At 37.7% G+C, this 18,451-nt stretch overlaps 1 protein-coding gene across 3 annotated transcripts in view; it reads left to right on the plus strand.

The window, feature by feature from the left end:
* Positions 1-14,083, plus strand: part of LOC149484126 (protein-L-histidine N-pros-methyltransferase) — a 46,517-nt gene extending 32,434 nt beyond the window's left edge. For all 3 annotated transcript variants that reach the window (XM_089701662.1, XM_089701663.1, XM_089701661.1), the window contains 3 exons: positions 11,394-11,624; positions 12,112-12,287; positions 12,761-14,083. In XM_089701662.1, coding sequence (XP_089557788.1) covers positions 11,394-11,624; positions 12,112-12,287; positions 12,761-12,972 — 619 coding nt within the window. In that variant the 3' untranslated portion in view covers positions 12,973-14,083. The remainder of the gene's footprint in view (positions 1-11,393; positions 11,625-12,111; positions 12,288-12,760) is intronic.
* Positions 14,084-18,451: the final 4,368 nt, after the last annotated feature.

The raw sequence follows: 18,451 nt of genomic DNA on the forward strand, positions 1-18,451 counted from the left end.
CGCTGAATGGTGGACCGGCACGCGGAACCGAACGCGCGTCACGAGCGCCACGCAGCGGCTTTGTCTCATCGACTTGACCCGTGCCCCGGGCAAAAACGAAACTAATAACTGAAGCGATAATTGTAAAAAACCTAATCGAACACCGCTCTTGCTCTTATTCTGTAACGGTGTCGTTGACTGCGAATGAGACGCTTTTGTATAGCTGGACCAACAATAATGTTGAGACTTGAGGCGTTCTGAAAAAATACATATCATTGTACAGGCTGTGTAAAACTTTTTTAACTGCAGTATAAAGCATCTTAAAAAAAAATCGACAAACGGAATCTTTAAAAATCAATCATTTTTTCTCCTCTTTAAATTTTAACGTAAACAATACCTGAAAAATCTGACAATAGTTTCTCATTTATATCCCGTTAGCATCGAAGCTCAGTAACGAGGTATTTGTTAACGCTAGCTCGGCGGAGGGTTCGTTCGGTGCTAATTTAAGCTCACGATGCGCAGGCGCAGACCGCATCTCATTTACCTTATTAAGGTGGCGCGCCGCGGCCGGCCGTGTCACTCAACGTCGGCCAAGCATTCCTAGTTGAATAAAGTTGAATAAATGCAAACCTGTCTGACGATCAAAAATTAATGAACGTTGAAAATAAGGGTTTTTTTGGTGGTAATTATGTCGTTGCATATGCTATAGAATATAGATTAATGTATTGTATCGATTAAATGAGACCTTATATTAGTGTATAAATATTCATTTTTGCAAAATACTGTTTCCGTTTAAAAAACCCTTTAAGCTAGGCTTAGCGTTAGAATGTTTGAAACGATGTTATATACTCGAATAAAAAGTACCTATTCGAGATACAAATCCACATAATAAACCGTCTGGAACTTAAGTCTGGAGTCGTACATCCTAACGTATCATAGATTCATTAAAAACGCTAACAACCGAATATATTTCGAGAGCTATATATAATAACTTGGTCGAGTCATTATCGTCTGATGCTGGAACACTCGAGCCTCGCATTTCAAATTGCACGCCACAGAGAGGCTCTGGCTGCACTCAAATTTGAAATAGTTTGAAATCTAGAGGAGCCTCCGGGTGCACTGTAATGAGCTAATTCGGTACATTTGTAGTAACTATAGTCTATAGCTGTGCCTTAATAGGGTGACAAATGTACAATGATTGTGTTTTACACAATGGATGTTGTAGGTTATTATTTTTAATTATTTTCAGTACATACCTTCATTAAATTTTACACTCGGATGACGTCAATTAGTTTTTATTCTTAATCTTTTGCACAGTTATGATAATTAGGTACCTACCTATAGTAAACGAATATGTATATTTTAACTATTCTGAATTTTCCGACTGAAAATTATAGGAAACATTTGATGTTCGATGGCATTCAGTTTTTCATTTCTGAAAATTGAAACTAATTGAGCAAGATTATCAATTTTCTCGATTATTTTGCATACATTTAATTTATATTTACGAATTTAAAAAAGGAAATTCAAAGCACTACTATCGCTTATTCATTTAGGTACATTAACATTTTCTATACCTAACATAAAACAAAATATCTAAAATTAATCAAAACTTCTACAAAATCAACCTGTAAGTAGTAAGTACTCTGTATAATACAACCAACGTGTTTATTTGTTTGCTACTTTTTACCCTAAGTAGCTGTAAACATAGTCTGAAAGTGATTACAATTCAGCGCGTATATTGTCGCATAGCTTGTTCCATTGTAATACAGTTAATTCCCTATGCATTGTGCGGTACGGAGAGATTATCCTTGTTTGGTTGGGAGGATAAAAAACGACTCTAGTGAATATACAAAGTGCTAGGAGGTATTGGGGTTATTGTTTTCTATAAGATTTTCGTGTTAAAACACGTGGTAATTATCGTGTCATGATATAAATTACATAGGTAATATGTACCTACCTATAGGTATGTCTAAATTTACAAATTTCCATTTCAAGTAGGTAATGTAAATAATGTTCTGAGAATAAAACGTATAGTATAAATACTAAATATGGTTTACAAAATAAAATTCTCCACAATCACATTCATCCTTCAATACCTCGCGAGACGTAAACAATGAATTAAACGTATAAATTATCAAATGCCAAGCAATATTTCATTTAAATAGAAGAAGGCGCGAAATAGAACCTCCCATTAAAGACAATAGGTATTGTCTCTATGTAAATGAGAGAAGCGTCGTCCAATAGCCGTCGCTGAAACGTTGGGCTAGCTGGCGTAATTAAAAATTCAAATTAGTACAGAGCTCCCCTCGAGACGTGGTTGGTGATTACGCAGCGTTAATTACTATCGACCAATTAAAATGGGGCGCGACAGAGCGGCACGCCAGCCGGCCAATGGGAGCCCGCCACTGAAGTGAGGAGTAGTAATTAAGACGAAAGGGTTGAGATTTTCCGGGCGTGCCCGACGAAGGGCGTTTGATTAATCACTCCCTACTGATTTAGATGAGATACCTATTTGCACTTTTGACATTTTTTGTAGCCACTTACTTAACAAAATATTTGGAAAAGATAATTAAATTGAATTCGTGAAAATTTTGCTAAATAAGAAAAGTGTTACATTAATCTTATTTTTTTATCATTTACGCTCAAAGGAAATTCTTTCTTTTACCTAATATGGGTACGCTGTTTTTTTGCGATCGAATATCTTAAAACAGTCATGACGTAATTTCAAAGCTATCGAAATCTAAACATACCTATAACAAATATGTAATTGCAACAGACACGTAAACACAAACACGCGCGTCCATCACAAAAACGCGCGACTCAATCCATCGCAGTACCCTTCAAAGAAACAATAACGCAGGTTTATTTGCATGCAGCTATTCATCGGAACGTAAAACAGATGTAGGTGGAAAGAATTGAGTTTACGTCCGCGTCGCTTCCCCCGCGTTGTAAATGGGCTTTTCACGCACCTCACTACGGATCTAAATGCGCCACTATTTGCCTAAACGAGATGTTTTTATTCTCTCCCACTCAACATTCAATTCGTATTCGAGCAAGGATTAAGCGAATATAGTTTTATTTAAGTGTTATGCGTATTGACGATCGTTCTAGACGTTTCCCCAATTCGGGATATTGATTTTTCTTTATTTGCATACGGTGATGTAATGTTTTAAATTATTATGTTAAACAATTTATATTGAAACATTGGCATTTGTAAAAATGTTATTACGTATTGTGGTCTTCTGAATTAACATTGTAGGTAGTCTATGAGTAAGTTCTCTGAGAATATCAAGTTACAGTGGGATCTATACCTAGATTGTTGTGTGCATTATTTAAAAAATAATTTCACCAATATATTTTGTAGTATCTATGTAGGTACCTATATTAATCTTATAAATCCAAATTATAGACCTAAATTTTCGAAGTATGACATGGCCACGCTATTAACAACCATATTTTCTTCAGCATCAATTATATAATCAATTACAAAAATATATAGAACGAAAGAAAATGCTTATTTCAAGCTTTCAATAAAGAACCTTATACTCCATATAATCCGTCTTCCATAGTACCTAATTCAAATTCCTTATGCAAGCAATCCATAACAATAGTTTATTAAGGGAATAGATGAAGTGTAAATGATCGGAGGCTTCTGAAACCGAGCCTCCTCGGCCTCCCCGAGCCGTCACTGGCAGAAGAAAAATGCTAACGCCCCCGCGAAAACTATTAGTTATTTCGGCACCCCCGTGGCCCACCGTACGTGGGATATGGTTTATTTTAGACGTTTTTTCGATTACTAATAGTAATAATGGCTTTGTTACATTTATGTGTCCGGTTGTTCCGAATTTCAGTAATGTACGCCTAGTCGCGATGACACGTCTGATTAATTACGACTGATATTTGTCGAACATCAGCAATACACAAATTATGTAGTTTCCTTTCGTACGTAATGTATCATATCAAAAGAAGATATTCTCATCTTATTCTAATCCTATTTCCTGTACGTTAATTATGTATGCATGTGGACATGTAATGACTCATGAATATGTAAGGAATTGCGCGCAACGAAAAGTTTTCTCATTTTTCTCGCGTACAAAACAAGACTTGAGACTTCGCTCCACGAGCCACTATGCAGTTGAACAAGTCGCTTCCACAATAATGGAAGCTTATGAAAAATTTAACTAGCACGAGCGCTGTGTATTACATAATGGGAATACAAATGGCGACACCGACGGAGCGACCGGACACAGTTTGTACGTATACAGCAGACAAAGCACACAAACATGAGGTCATCTCCCCTCATTAGGTGGTTAGTTTTCCGGGCGTGTCCGCAGACTCAGGGCTGCAGGGTGATGCGGCGGGCGCGGGGGAGGCTAGCTGACGGGAAGTTACTTAATTAATCCCCGAGCGGACGCCATTGGCCGGCCGGGGCGGCGGAACTTCGCCCACGCGTTAATTGGGCGGAGGAGCCAGGATTACAGCGCCGCGATTAATGAGCACCGTCTTATGCCACCTCGTATACAAAGGCTATGTTTAGGTACTGCGGAATAGAGTACATAGGCAAGAAACCTTTTAGTAATTAGTAGATATATGATACAACAATGCGTAAGATTAGCTAGAGCTTCATGTCTCAATTTAACCAAGATATACCTAAATTTTATTGCAACATGTTAATGTTATGAGTAAGATTTTGTTGAAAGTTCATCGCGATAACCGTTTTCATAGGCAAGATATCTGTTGTGTTAGCAGCAGCGAGTATATTGCTCAGGCAGAATGGCGTTAATAAATATCGTTGTTGGAGAGGAGTTGGCTGGAAACTAATATCGCTCTCGTCGCGTCAAGTGAACGTATAAAGCTCAGATTTAGCGAGAGCCGAGGGCTGAGCGGGCGCGAACCGCCCAGGTAAAGTACCTACTTACAGCGCGATATACGAGGAAACGTAAATTATAATATTGTGTGTGCCGGAGCCGGCGCTAACCCTCTCGCGTCGCCTTACCCCGGCGACCGTGTGTGCGCCCGCTGAAAGAAAAGCAATTTCCTCGGGCGGGGGACGGCCGAGGGGTGTGGGGTCTCGCGCGAATATAATTTTGTTCATTTTTTCATTCGGGCGAGTTAATTCGGCTTCGCGGCGTAGTCAGCTATTGATTAGGGCGCGTCTTACGTTTTTAATTTGTTTGCGCGCGCAGCTACGATGCACCCGTCGAGATGAGCTCCCATCCTCTCGCGACCCCCCACCCCGCTCTAATGAAGCCTCCGCTAACTACGGCTACTGTAATAATCACGGTCCTTTTCACAATCACGCTTTGACGTCGAATGTTTGCTCCTAGCCGGCTAACTAGCTCTCTGCGATTCGCCTCTTTTGAGGAAAACATTACCTACATTTATTTTCCTTAACGAAATCAGCCAGCGACTTGCAAAATTTCGATTGTAAACGTAATTGGCGTAGCACGACGTACCGATAGGAAACATGTATACAATTATTTTCTTGGTATTTCGTTTTTATTAACTTCTATGTAATATCGAGCGATAATTAAGATGACATATGTATAGAGTAGAAGCATTCTTATTGGTCATTGAGTCTCCCCGTTCACCCCAGAGGGGGCAGCTTGTGAAACAACACCGCCTGTATGTGACACATTAGTAAATGAGACGACATTCGTTACAAGCGTGGAGCATTCTCATTGAAAGCCTTCCTAGCTCGAGCGACGCTTCTTACAATAGGTAGGTACTAATGTTTATGGCTAACTTGTGTTATTAAATTGTGATTTTAAAATGTTTTATTTTTAGTAAAATTGTATGTTTGAATAAATACAAAAAACAATAATCGGTATAGGTAATAATACCTAATAGGTAGTAAAAGCATTAATAATATTATATTCATTTGGGAATCAAATCAATCTCTTGAGCTCAACCCATGCTGCATGCACGTATAACATATTAAAAGAATTTATAATAGATTAAATTATCACTTATAATACCACAAGAGCTTCAAAATTATCGGGTATTTTCCGATAGGTTCGTTGCAAACAAATGAAGGAGTCAAGTTTTTAGTCAAGGCTAAAAAACTTGACGACTTTATTTGTTTGCAGGGAACCTTGAGGGAAATGCCTGATAATTTTGAAGCTCGTGTGGTATTCGGGAGATTATTTTTCCGTCCCAAATGTCGGCCAATAATTTCACAATTGAATTGAACCTGTCAGTTTGACGTCAACGACCAGAGAAAATTTTCAAAAAATTATCAGTATAATACCATGTAGGTTGTACCACGTGACGTCGAATGGTGCAATTATATTGGTCGATATTTGGATCGGAAAAATAATCATATTTAACTCTTTTGTTATTTCAAGAAGTAGCAAAATTTATTTTTCTATATAGTATTAAGTAAGCAGTGCTTTTATTTTATTCTTTTTGAACGCTGATGCAGACGATGAGTCGGCAGGAGCGTTCAATAAATCGATACACCGTCACCTCCGCTCAGCCATTAAAGTTCAATAACGAATGCTCTTCATTGCTTACTTTGTTTTATCACTTTCATTTTATTGTTTTAATTTGTGTGCGGTGGTGCTATTTGCGTGTGCGCAGTTTGTCGCTCGCCCCGCCCACCGCGCGGCGGCCAATCGCGCGCCGCCCGCTAACGAGACGTCGCCCGCGCGAGCGCATAGCGCGACAATGCTCATTGTTTTAAACTATTCTCATTTTGTTTTACTCCGGTCCATCTCACCGCGTGCGCCTCCCACCGAGCGATAATTTCAATGTCACCACATTGTGATATTGACTGAGATTCCTCTAAGAAAATATTCAGACGACGCGTCGGAGCCGCTCAATAAGCTATAAACCATCCACCTCCGAGAAGTTATTTCGAGTCAACTTTACACGTTTTAAAGGTTATTGTGTTTAAACGTTCATTGTGCCCGTCATAATCGACGACCGCATCTCGTCGCATTATTTATTTTAAATACATATAAGATTATTATATTATACATGAGACGGTGATAAAAATAAATCCTTATTATACGAAGAATGAAGCACTCGAGACCGTAGTAACGAGTAACTAACATGATTCATGATTCCCTCGTTACAAGAAATGCTGGATACTCCAGACCACATTTCCTTCGAGTATTTTATTCTTATTATGAGATCGTTTCGATTTTCATAATAATTGAATGAATCTAGAAAAAATATGTAAAGATTTCCACTCGAAAATAGCTTTGTTATTCAATTTGTGCTTCAATCGTACCGTGAGAAATGCTTATTTATTTTCCGTACAGTCTCTATAACTATTACAACTTAATTATTGGAATGGTTCGAGTGAGTAATCAAAAACGAAAGCCACGGACGCAACTCTTTCCTCGCATCCCTCGGTCGTGTCGCCCGAATAACATTAAAGGGGAAAACTAAGCAATTGATAGTAGAAATGGGCAACGAAATAGAAAAATATCGTGGAAAGCATTCGTGGCGTGGTAAAATATTCAATCGAGGCAATTCGGGTCCGCGTATAAATTCGGGCCGGCCATTATTTGTAGCGCGTCGTCGCGACCGAAAATCGCTACCCGCATTGATAGTCGTCATTTTTCTACTCACTATCGTTAATATTTTACGGGTGCGTGTCAACGCTTTATGGGCCCACTCTTAACACTAAAACGTTTTCGCCGTGCTCTCATTGTTTATAAATTTTTACTGTCCAATTTTTTTATAGTTTATCGACTGTTCGAGTGCCATTCACTGTTATGGCACGTATAACAGTTTGAGCGACCGATTATGTCAATTTGATTTTTATTGAACCCTAATAGCTCTCGAAATTTGAATGTTTTGTACGGGTTTATAGAATAACGGGTTCACTTATAAAGTATAATTTTTACGAATCATATTTAATCGAACCTAAAACTTTTAAGTAGGTTTTATTATACCGTTGCCTAATACGTTTTGTAGGTAGACATAATTGAAATATGTTATCGAGTTATAAAGAAAAATTACATCTCAAATTCGTGGTAAAATATAAACATTTCATTTAAAGATAAAACGAGTCTCGGTAATTTTCCATCGCATTAAACAACGGAGACGCTGAAAAAGCGTGTCATATACTTAATTTATATATACAAAATGTCTTGAAAGACATTAAGGACGAATGGGTTCGTAGCTACCTAACTGTAATTATCCATCCAAGTTTGCGAGCTCAGGAAAAGAATTGCTCTCCTTTGTATGTGAGGGGTGGCGGGGGTCGCGTGGGGGGAGGTGGGTAGGCTCACATGGGACGCGCTCTAATGAGGTGCCTGAAAGCGACAATGTCTTTGAGCAAAGCAAATGTGTAGGTATCTACATACGGAGGGGTGGAGTTCCTCCTATTTCAGCGACGTAGACATAGGTGCTCGTTTCGTATGACGACGTTAACTTATACACTGTTCGCAAATTAATATATATTCTTACTTTTAAAGACACTTGTTTATGTCTTGTTTACGCAAGTTTAAACGGTTAATGTATTGGATCGCTTCGTTCGTGACCTCGACGGTGCGGTAGAAATGTGTAAATATTTTTACATAACATGATTATGAACAATATATTCGAAGGGTATGCTAGCTACTATCGGTTTGTAGCGATATTCTTTATTTTATACAGCTTTAATTTTTCTTCCATGAATAATAATTAATAATCAATGACATTAATGATTGTCGCTAATCGCCATAGAGCTTTCTTTAACTTAAGCTTGTCATATTTTTAATGGGATGCAAAAATTAAAAATACAATTAAGATTATCTCTACAGACTTTATTCTTAATTACTTTCATAAACTCATACATTAGCATATATAGCGCATACATTATCCAGTCGCAAAGTCGTACGAGTCCTGATAATAGTTGATGTTCTGTGGAGCGGTGGAACGGGGAGACGGATGGAGGAGGACCGAGGGTCGAGCCGCTTCCGCTTCGGACCCGGTTTTAATTTCCCGCGCGAGGCGGGCGTTAAGTTTAAACGGAGATGAGCACACGTACTAATATCATGCACGACCCGGGCCGTCGCCATAGCGACGCACACTCAAATGACGTGTGTGGCACGGCGCGGGTGTGAGACCGGGGGTAATATGATTTGAGCGGCCCCGGCGACACCCCGCCCGCTTGTTTGCTCTCCGATGCAATCGCGATACGGCCCCCGCCCTGCGCCCTGTACATCTCTCGCCTCCTCAATAACCGCATCGGATTCACTGTTGCAGGCCACTATTCTATTGGAGATACAGACCTAGACACCTAGATGCGATGCTTGCCGCGAGCTACTTTGTTGCCGCTCTTAGTTTGCATACTTTTTGCGCGGAACGGGAAAAGAACAAATGTACGCTACGTGTGAACTGAAGACGAAGATCCTAAAATAACTTTTTCTATGTTCCCTCGTATATGTAGTATTTTAATCGGAAAATTTTGTAACTAACAACTTTCCAGGTGGATTCAATTTCAATATAGTTTTAGAATTATATACTTCTTGCAAACACAGTAATTCTTGTTTAGATTTATTTCAATGTTTTTTACACCTCAATCAATACAATCTGTTCTTAGAAAGATATCATCCTTATAAATTAATTACATATCCGTGAACGGAGTGTTAATATGTTAGTTAATCAGTGAAACGACAAGTGTAGCTGCACGTTCACATACAATTGACGATGTTGAGTGTGGTCGTTCGGTGACAATTACACAGTGTCCATGTCTATAAGTCTCAGACGCGGATGCCTCATGTATCATGTATAGCACGTTGTGAGCACTGAACGCCACGAAACGGGACAATAAAGCAATCAATTCGCAGCTTCACTGCCGCCGTCCACTGTCGCAAACGAGCCAACCGACTCCATGTTACCGATGACGTACATACATTCTCACATTTATTACGCTCACGACCGAAATAAATAACGTTTTAAATGATACCTCCAGCTTAAAATTACAAGATCTGCCGGGGCACAAAGGGAGCAATTTCCTTCGCTCGTGGAATTGTCGGGCGATTTTCACTTACATGTATTCGATCTATAAATAATAAATCTGCGGTGTTACAATATGCGAATGTAGAACGTCTAAAACAGTTTGCAATTCGCGCGATAGTAATTGCGGCGCGAACGCCAGAGGCCCTGGTAATGCCGGGCGTGATATATGCTCCATTCACTAATAACAGAGCTCGGCTCTTAGCCGATTACTGCTTTACCTGGCCGAAGCGATCGGTATCGATCGCTGCGACGTTCGATCTCAACTAATGAGTAGAGGATTCGCTAGTCATTATCCACTTTCGACGCTAGCCCGGGGCTGGATGAAGACGTCGCGGCCTGCAGGGCGAGTCCTCGCTGCCGAAGGCATTTAATTTGCTGCGCTTTAATACTTGAACCCTTTACTTCGAGCTTTGTGTTTTATCCTCAGTAATTGCTACTCCATCGCCGATAACTTTTAAAGCCACAACGCTACAATTGTCAGTGAAGTATAATGGTCGCATGGTTTAGATGCCGTTTTCTTTGTCAGAAAATAGCTTTCGAGTTATTCTAGTTTAAATTAATAGGAAAGCCGATCCAATTTTGCTGTTTGAACAATTAATTTGGCCGAGAAGATTGATAGTTGCAATGGAATAGCTTTCATCGCGTCGGTAATACTGGCAGGTCGTGCAGTGAAACCGCACACCCTGCTCTCAGCGGTTTGTTATCTTCCTCCACGAAATTACCCCTTTCATACATTCCGACCTGTTGATGTATTAATAATGTGGTTGATGATATTCAGTACATTATTAGCACAGAATGCTTATAGAGTGCAGGATTTGTTCTCACCACCATATTAACACTGCTGTTTATTTTACTTTTGAATATGTGTTCGGTGCAATGACCACCGAACAGCCTAGTCAGCAAATACTAGGTATCGCGGGCGGCGTTTAACATAAATTCATGCAGTCCACAATCAACAGTCCACAAAATAACATATTACCGTCGCGACGCGTACATAACATTAACATTAAACATATTATAACATAACATAAGAATCTAACAGAATAATAAATATATAATTTAACAATTATTAACAATAGCATTAACAGTAAAACATTAGCAAGTAAAAGTATAACAGTGTTTTGTACCAAACAAGTAGAACAGTGATTTTAGTAATAAATTAATTAGTGTCAATTTTAGTTTAATTTTATAACAAATCCCTCCAACACTAGCCACGCAGCCCATCACTGGGTCTATCGCCCTACAATATGAACTGTTTACATTTCGATGTAACTTGTAAATGTAACTCTATCTGAAATGTATTTTAATGCAAATTAGTTCATACTCAAACTTTCTACTCTATCAATTAATTTGATTTAGCAATTTTGTTGGATTAGCATACGCTTTACTCTATACATATCATAAGGTGGCTATCGCCTATCGATATTAAAACCTAGTATCTATCATTCCAGCTGGCTGGGACGAGGGTCGATGTTCGTGCTGTCATCAGCTCAAACCCGGTTACTACTGAAGGCCGCTCGCTCCGGCCAGGGCAGCTCGAGCCCGGACAAGTTGTCAGCGCTCGTGGATGTTGGCGCTGGGGACGGGGAAGTGAGCAAGCGGTTCGCTGATCTGTTCACTGTGAAGTATGCCACGGAGATATCCGCGTCGATGAGGAAGGTGTTGAGCGGGAAGGGATTCACGTGAGTAGATTGTTTTCTGAACTTGGGTAGATATAAGATGTTGTGAATCAATTGTAGAGCTCAGTTGATAAGATGGTTAAAATAGCAGTTTCAATTTAGTTCTATGAAGGTTCATAATTCAATTAGGTTTTATTGAATCGTTCAAATTATGTTAATTTACAGCTTTCAATTTTACAAGCCGTATGTAGTACCTTCCAAAATATTAAAAATTTTCGTATTGTACCCAATAGAATTACCAGAAAGCCTTAAACTATGTTCAATGATCACCATTCATATTCGCGTTCGCTCAACATTTAATTGCTAAAAATGTCTTCAAAAATCTATCAAATAAGGATGCTAGAAACAATCAGATTTCTGGCTTCATTCACTCTCTTACATTCGTTCAAATCCATATATGATAAGAAAAGAATCGAGAAAATTTTACTATATTTTTACCTATTTAGTTTTTATCAAATAAGTAAATAAATAAATAAAAATTACTCCGTAGCGTGCTAGACGCGGACACATGGTGGCAAGAGCAGCGGTTCGACTGCGTGTGCATGCTCAACCTGATCGACCGCTGCAGCAAACCGCGCACCATGCTGCGGCAAGCACGAACTGCTTTGGCGCCCAACGGCCATCTAATGTTGGCTCTTGTGCTGCCTTACAAGCCGTATGTGGAAGGTCAGTTAATAATAAAATATGGGGGTTTAGTAGAATTTGAGGATAGGAACAATTAGAGATGGAAAAAGTGGTAGAAAAGTCATGAGGTGGGTTAGATATGATCGATCGCTGCAGCAAACCGCGCACCATGCTGCGGCAAGCACGAACTGCTTTAGCCCCCAACGGTCATCTAATGCTGGCTCTTGTGCTGCCCTATAAGCCATATGTGGAAGGTCAGTAGTGAAAGAAATTAGGGGTTGGAATATGGGAGTAATTTATTGTGGAAAAATTGTCAGAAAAGTCATGAGGTCGGTTAGAAATGTTCAACAGCTGCAGGAAGCCACGCAACATGCTGCATGTATGTCTATTGTCTTTCTTATAATTTGTCAAACTATAAAATTTCTTAACATTTAAATCGCACACTAAAAATATACGTCATAGCGGCTTGTCTATAAAGAAATATTCTTCTAAAATTGTATTTCTACTTTTTCCAGCGAACTCAGACCACAAGCCAGAAGAGCGGTTGCCAATACAAGGTGCCACTTTTGAAGAACAAGCGGCTTCTTTTATCACATTTATGAAGGAAGAAATGCGCTTCGAGTTAGCTGCCTGGTCTCGGGTTCCGTACTTGTGTGAAGGGGACTTTGCTCAAGCGTACTATTGGCTAGACGACTCTGTATACGTTTTTAGACCTATGCCTGAGTAAAGTTTCCAGATAGTTTGAAGTGTGACGTCATCGGATCAATTACTTTATTAAATGTTAGGCAAAAAGTTACTTCCCTTTCTTCTATTTTACAATATACGAGATGCGCTTCGAGCTAGCTGCCTAGTCTCATGTTCCATAGTTATGTGAGGGGGACTTTGCTCAAGCGTACTATTGGCTAGATGACTGTATACGTTTTTAGACCTATGCCTGAGTAAAGTTTCCAACTGGTTTGAAGTGTGACGTCATCGGATCAATAATTATTACTTTATTAAGGGCTGATTTTTCAATCCTTGGTTAAAACTTATTCGTTGAATAATGTATAAAACTACCATTTTAAAAACGTATTCTAATTGCCCGTATATTTTGACAGTTTACGTGACATTTTAATAGTATCGTGTAATACTTTATTGGACGGATAAGTTTTACCAAGCATTGAAAAATCGGCCCTTAATGTTAGGCAAAAAGTTACTTCCCTTTCTTTCTTCTAGTTTACAATATACGAGATGCGCTTCGAGCTAGCTGCCTGGTCTCGTGTTCCATAGTTTTGTGAAGGGGGCTTTGCTCAAGCGTACTTATTGGCTAGATGACTCTTTATACGTTTTAGACCTATGCCTGAATAAAGTTTTTAGCCAATGTGGGGACTTGGGGTGTGACGTCATCAGATCCTGTTTTACAATACTAACGTTAGAGAAGAAAGAGCTAGTCAAAGTTAATATTAAACAATGTACTGTTAATCATATTACGAATCCGAAATGCGCTTCGAGCTGGCCGCCTACCGCCATCTACGTTTTGTAAAATATTCCTAACCCCATATATAGGTCAGAAAAAGGAAGTTTACCTTTTGTTTTTCTACTTTATATTATACAAAACAAAAAAAAACGTGTGTGCCGAGCACACTTGTCAGAAGTGAAGCTTCTTTGGCAAGATTCAAAGATACCAAAAACGTCGCCTTACAGGCTTACACCATAAGGTGACGCTGTTGATATGACGCGCCCTTGAAACTTTACTCTCAACGCGCCTAGTTCCACTTTAAAAATTGGTTACCGGTGTTTTTTTTAACAAGATTTTTTCTTCTGCTCTTGATTGTTTATTCACTTTCGTTATCCATACTAATATTATAAATGCGAAAGTAACTCTGTCTGTCTGTCTGTTACTCAATCACGCCTTATCTACTGAACCAATTTGCATGAAATTTGGTAAAGAGATATTTTGATACCCGAGAAAGGACATAGGATAGGTTTTATCCCCGATCCTACGGGAACGGGTTTTTCTTTGAAAACGCGGGCGAAGCCGTGGGCGAAAGCTATAATTCGGGAAATGATATTCCCTTTTGTGTGACAATAAGTGTTATAGAACAAAAGAGTACCTTAAAGATCGAAACATTTGTTTATAATTCAATGAATAAAAGGGAAATAAACAAGTTTATCTAATGACGTCACGTTACAATATAGAACTATTTATGGATTAATAGGATTAATGTTTTTAAAGTTATGAATTTTACTTAAATGTTGTGAACTCGTGAAGGAAAGTGTGTTTAAATACTAAATGGTGTACAACGCACAGGCTTATGGTTCTTATTATTTTAAGATATTGAGATTTGAAGATTGTTTAAAGTAATTAAGACCAATTATACATACAATTTAATATAATATATTATGTACAAACGTATTCTGTGAATAAGTCATGCATATTTCAATACTCATATACTTTATAAATTAACTGACTTCATAAATTATTAAATAGATAATAAACTAGTGGTTAGGGAGCCAGGTGCAAATTTGGTTAACTATTTCCTCTCAAGAGATAATTCGTCAGACGCATGAGAGTATAGTATTATAAAGCCTCGTGAACGTCAGCTGGCGCTCGGTTGGGGGGGTGAGCGGTTGTAGCCTCCCACGCACATAGGAAAAAAAATACATTCATTCATTCATTTCCTCTCAGCTAAAAATTTGTCAAATTGTAGCTAACCCAATATCTCAACGAAAAAAAATAGTCAGCTGGTTACAACATGGTGTATTATACGTCAGCTGGTGTCTCGAACATGAAAGTTAAATTTAAAGAAAAATTTATTTTCCGTTATTTCCTCTCAAACAAAAATTTACCTGATGATAGCTTATATGTAACTGTGGATAAATATATATGTCAGCTGGCTGTATCTTGGTGGATAAACCGTCAGCTGATACGGGAGGCTACAACCGCTCTTCCCCCCAACCGAGCTCCAGCTGACGTTCACGAGGCTTCATAATACTATACTTTGATGCATTTTACTAATTACCGCTTGAGAGGAACTTGGTCATAAAATCTGCTGCTGGCTCCCGGACCATAGGTCACAAATTGAATAAAACTTACCAGCTTTTCATAAAAAAGCTAAATAGTTGAAAATCTAAACGTCTTACTTAATCATATCTACAACTGAGACACTTATTCTAAAATAAACCTTATATTATGTAGATATAAAAAATATATTTAAAAAATTAAATAATAAAATATAATATTCATGTACGTATTTTCCCCATAAATAATTATAATTTTCCAATTTGTAGATCACATTCCATGTTAACAGTATTTTACTCACAAAAAGAAAAAGCAATTGAAAACCTTTTTGATAAAGTTGGATAGAATGTTCACTAGAGAATAGAACTAATAAATTCTACCTCAATATCATCTATTCGATAAAAGTAGCTTCAAAATCACTAATTTTTTTCACTCACTAAAATTTCTTACAGGAGAATTCAGGTCTGTTTAAAAAAATTTCACAGATATCTGAAAGAATGTTTTGTTCTACATAACAATATATAACTTGAATTTTCGGACTTTAAAAGGTAATACCATAGAAATCTAAATAACAAGACACATAGAAGTGCTTTAATGTCATAATTCGTATGAAAACCGCTGTCGCCAAAATCAACACATTCAAACCGAAAGCTAAACAGTACACACAAGTAAACTATGCCTTTTATTGGACAGCTTGATTTTAGTGAAAACTAACTTATCTATTAAATTAAGCCTTTGAATATGTATCATAACGCACGAATTTACGGTTTATTTTAGAATAACATCCCTAAGTATATGAGACTTTTTGCTCCAATACGAACAAACGTGATAATAAGAATGGTCGACTGTGTCATTCATTGTTATTTCGATTACTATGGTGACACTCGTAATACTTGTAAATATTCTATAATTTTAAGGAAAAACGGCATTATTTCTAAAAAAAAATATTTTCCGATGAAATATTATTCCTTTATAAGTATAATTACAACTTGTGGAAGAATTTCCGCAATGGGAATTGCTGAAACACACCATGTATACACTCATACGTCTCCAGAGCAACTGAACAGTGACGAATGCACTGGTGATGTGCAAATCACCTGAGTGGCGACAAGGTCACGCACGCTTACGACTTCTAGTGTCTTGTTATTTAGATTTCTATGGGTAATACTAATATGTAATAATGATTCAATCATTTTTAATTAAATAGAAAAATTGTCAATTGTGACACTGGTGGCTAAATTAGTATTTTATTAATGTCTAGTATGTGTCTTTTAAAGTGTATATCTATGTTTTTTAAATGTATTGTCGTTTGCTCTTTGGAATATAATCCAAATTTTTAAGGGAATTTTGAATCCCCATAAACGATGTATGTGGTTTATTATGAAAATTACTTTATACGTAACTTTATAATCATTCCTTAGCTCATAAATTTTATAAATATTCAATATTTCATCGCTTTTATATGACAACGAAATTGTACAAAAAAAAGCATTGTTTACACCAAATCACAGAATACATAATAGTAGCTAAACGCTACAGAACGGACACTCTCCGCCTCCCGCCAAAATTAAACTTACCTCACCCCCGCGCGATCAGACATAAAATGGGCCATATTTTTCTGAAAGGACGATACGCAACGAAGATTGACAACATTAATCAAATTGACTTAAAGTAATTTTATTATTTTGGATTTGTGATTATCGTTTTTCGTAGAAAATGGTTAGATATTGTGCTGTTTACGGATGTATTTCATCAGAAAAACGAGAATTTTTTTTTACGCTAGTCACAAATGTGCCAACCATAAAGCGTTAACACACACATTTGCAGTCTCTACAGTGTGACTGTCAAAACGATCATTTTGTATGGAGTGTCCGGGGTGTGACCAAATGCTTGCAATGTATTTTGTCTATATTAGCGTGAGTGTAATTCCATTTGGATGATCTTGTAAAGAATTTATGCTTTAGATGTTTTAAAAACTGTAAAATTTAATATGATGCGGTTTACGGTTCTAACGATTTTTGAAAATGTAATAGAAAATGTGTGCAAAGAGGATGTTTCAGTTTATACCTACTTATTTCAAATAATGCAACACATACCTCTAATTTTAAATTTGTTCCTATCCTATACATATTTATTTAAAATAATTTTATTTAAGTAGTTAGGAACATATTTGCATTTAATTTATACATATACAATATTTATGAGTCATTTGCATTTCAGTGTGTGTTCAAAATGAAACATCTCCTTTTAATTTTTCATACTAGATTTCTACTTAAGTGTAAGCAATGAAAACTTAAGTGTATGTTGTAATTTTATCATGATGTTATTTGTCTATCTTTGTACTTTTCAATTATGTTTAAGTGTAATAAAAAATATCAAAATGAACATTGTGTATTATTTCCTGTTATTTTTCCCTTTTCACATAACATTTTATCATGAGCTAACTCAATGTGAGGCAAGTAGTGCAAGTTGCCGTAATCTGTAATTCTTTAACACGTAACAAGTAAAAAAATCTAAAATTTCAAATTATTTGTATTATTAAAAATATGTATGTTAATATTGCTGTTGCCCATTAAAAATGTAGACTACTTAATGCAAGTTTGAGATGGTATCGAAAATTTTAAATGTCTTAAAACAGCGACGATTTCAAATTTTCCTACAAATGAATGACCTATAAAATAGTACTCAGGCTTTGATATTCAAACACCAAGAACAGTTTAACAAATATGTATGTAATATAGATAGCGACTCTTGCTACTAAGCGACAAAGTGCATGAATTGTACGCTCCAATCAAACAGTGTTTTTAAGTGAATAGCGTGCTCATAGCGTCAGCTCACAGCGAGACGCGACGCGACATGACGCTGCGCGCACACTTAAAATGAGCGACTCAAAATACAACTTTTTTTCTCCACGAAAAGATACCCATTTCATTTTGAGAATTTAGAATACGTCGCACCACGCAGAGCTCCGCCTCGAGACTCCGCGCGGCGCTGCGGTGCGTTGCCAACGATTTTACTACGCACCTTGCGACGTTGGCGCAGCCCGAATTCACTGGCCTATTCCAGTATAATCGCCTCTCGGTGTCAGCTAACCCATAGACTCACTAGTGAATCGTAACTGTAAGAGCGTATACGCACTATGCGGGTAGCCGCATTGCGGGTAGCCGTCCGGCTGACCGCAATCACAATTATGTACGTAATATTC

This window comes from Colias philodice, chromosome 12, assembly GCF_061535455.1.
Source record: "Colias philodice isolate Cphi_HAF_F1 chromosome 12, ilColPhil1 Martin Lab GWU primary, whole genome shotgun sequence".
Lineage (NCBI taxonomy): Eukaryota > Metazoa > Arthropoda > Insecta > Lepidoptera > Pieridae > Colias > Colias philodice.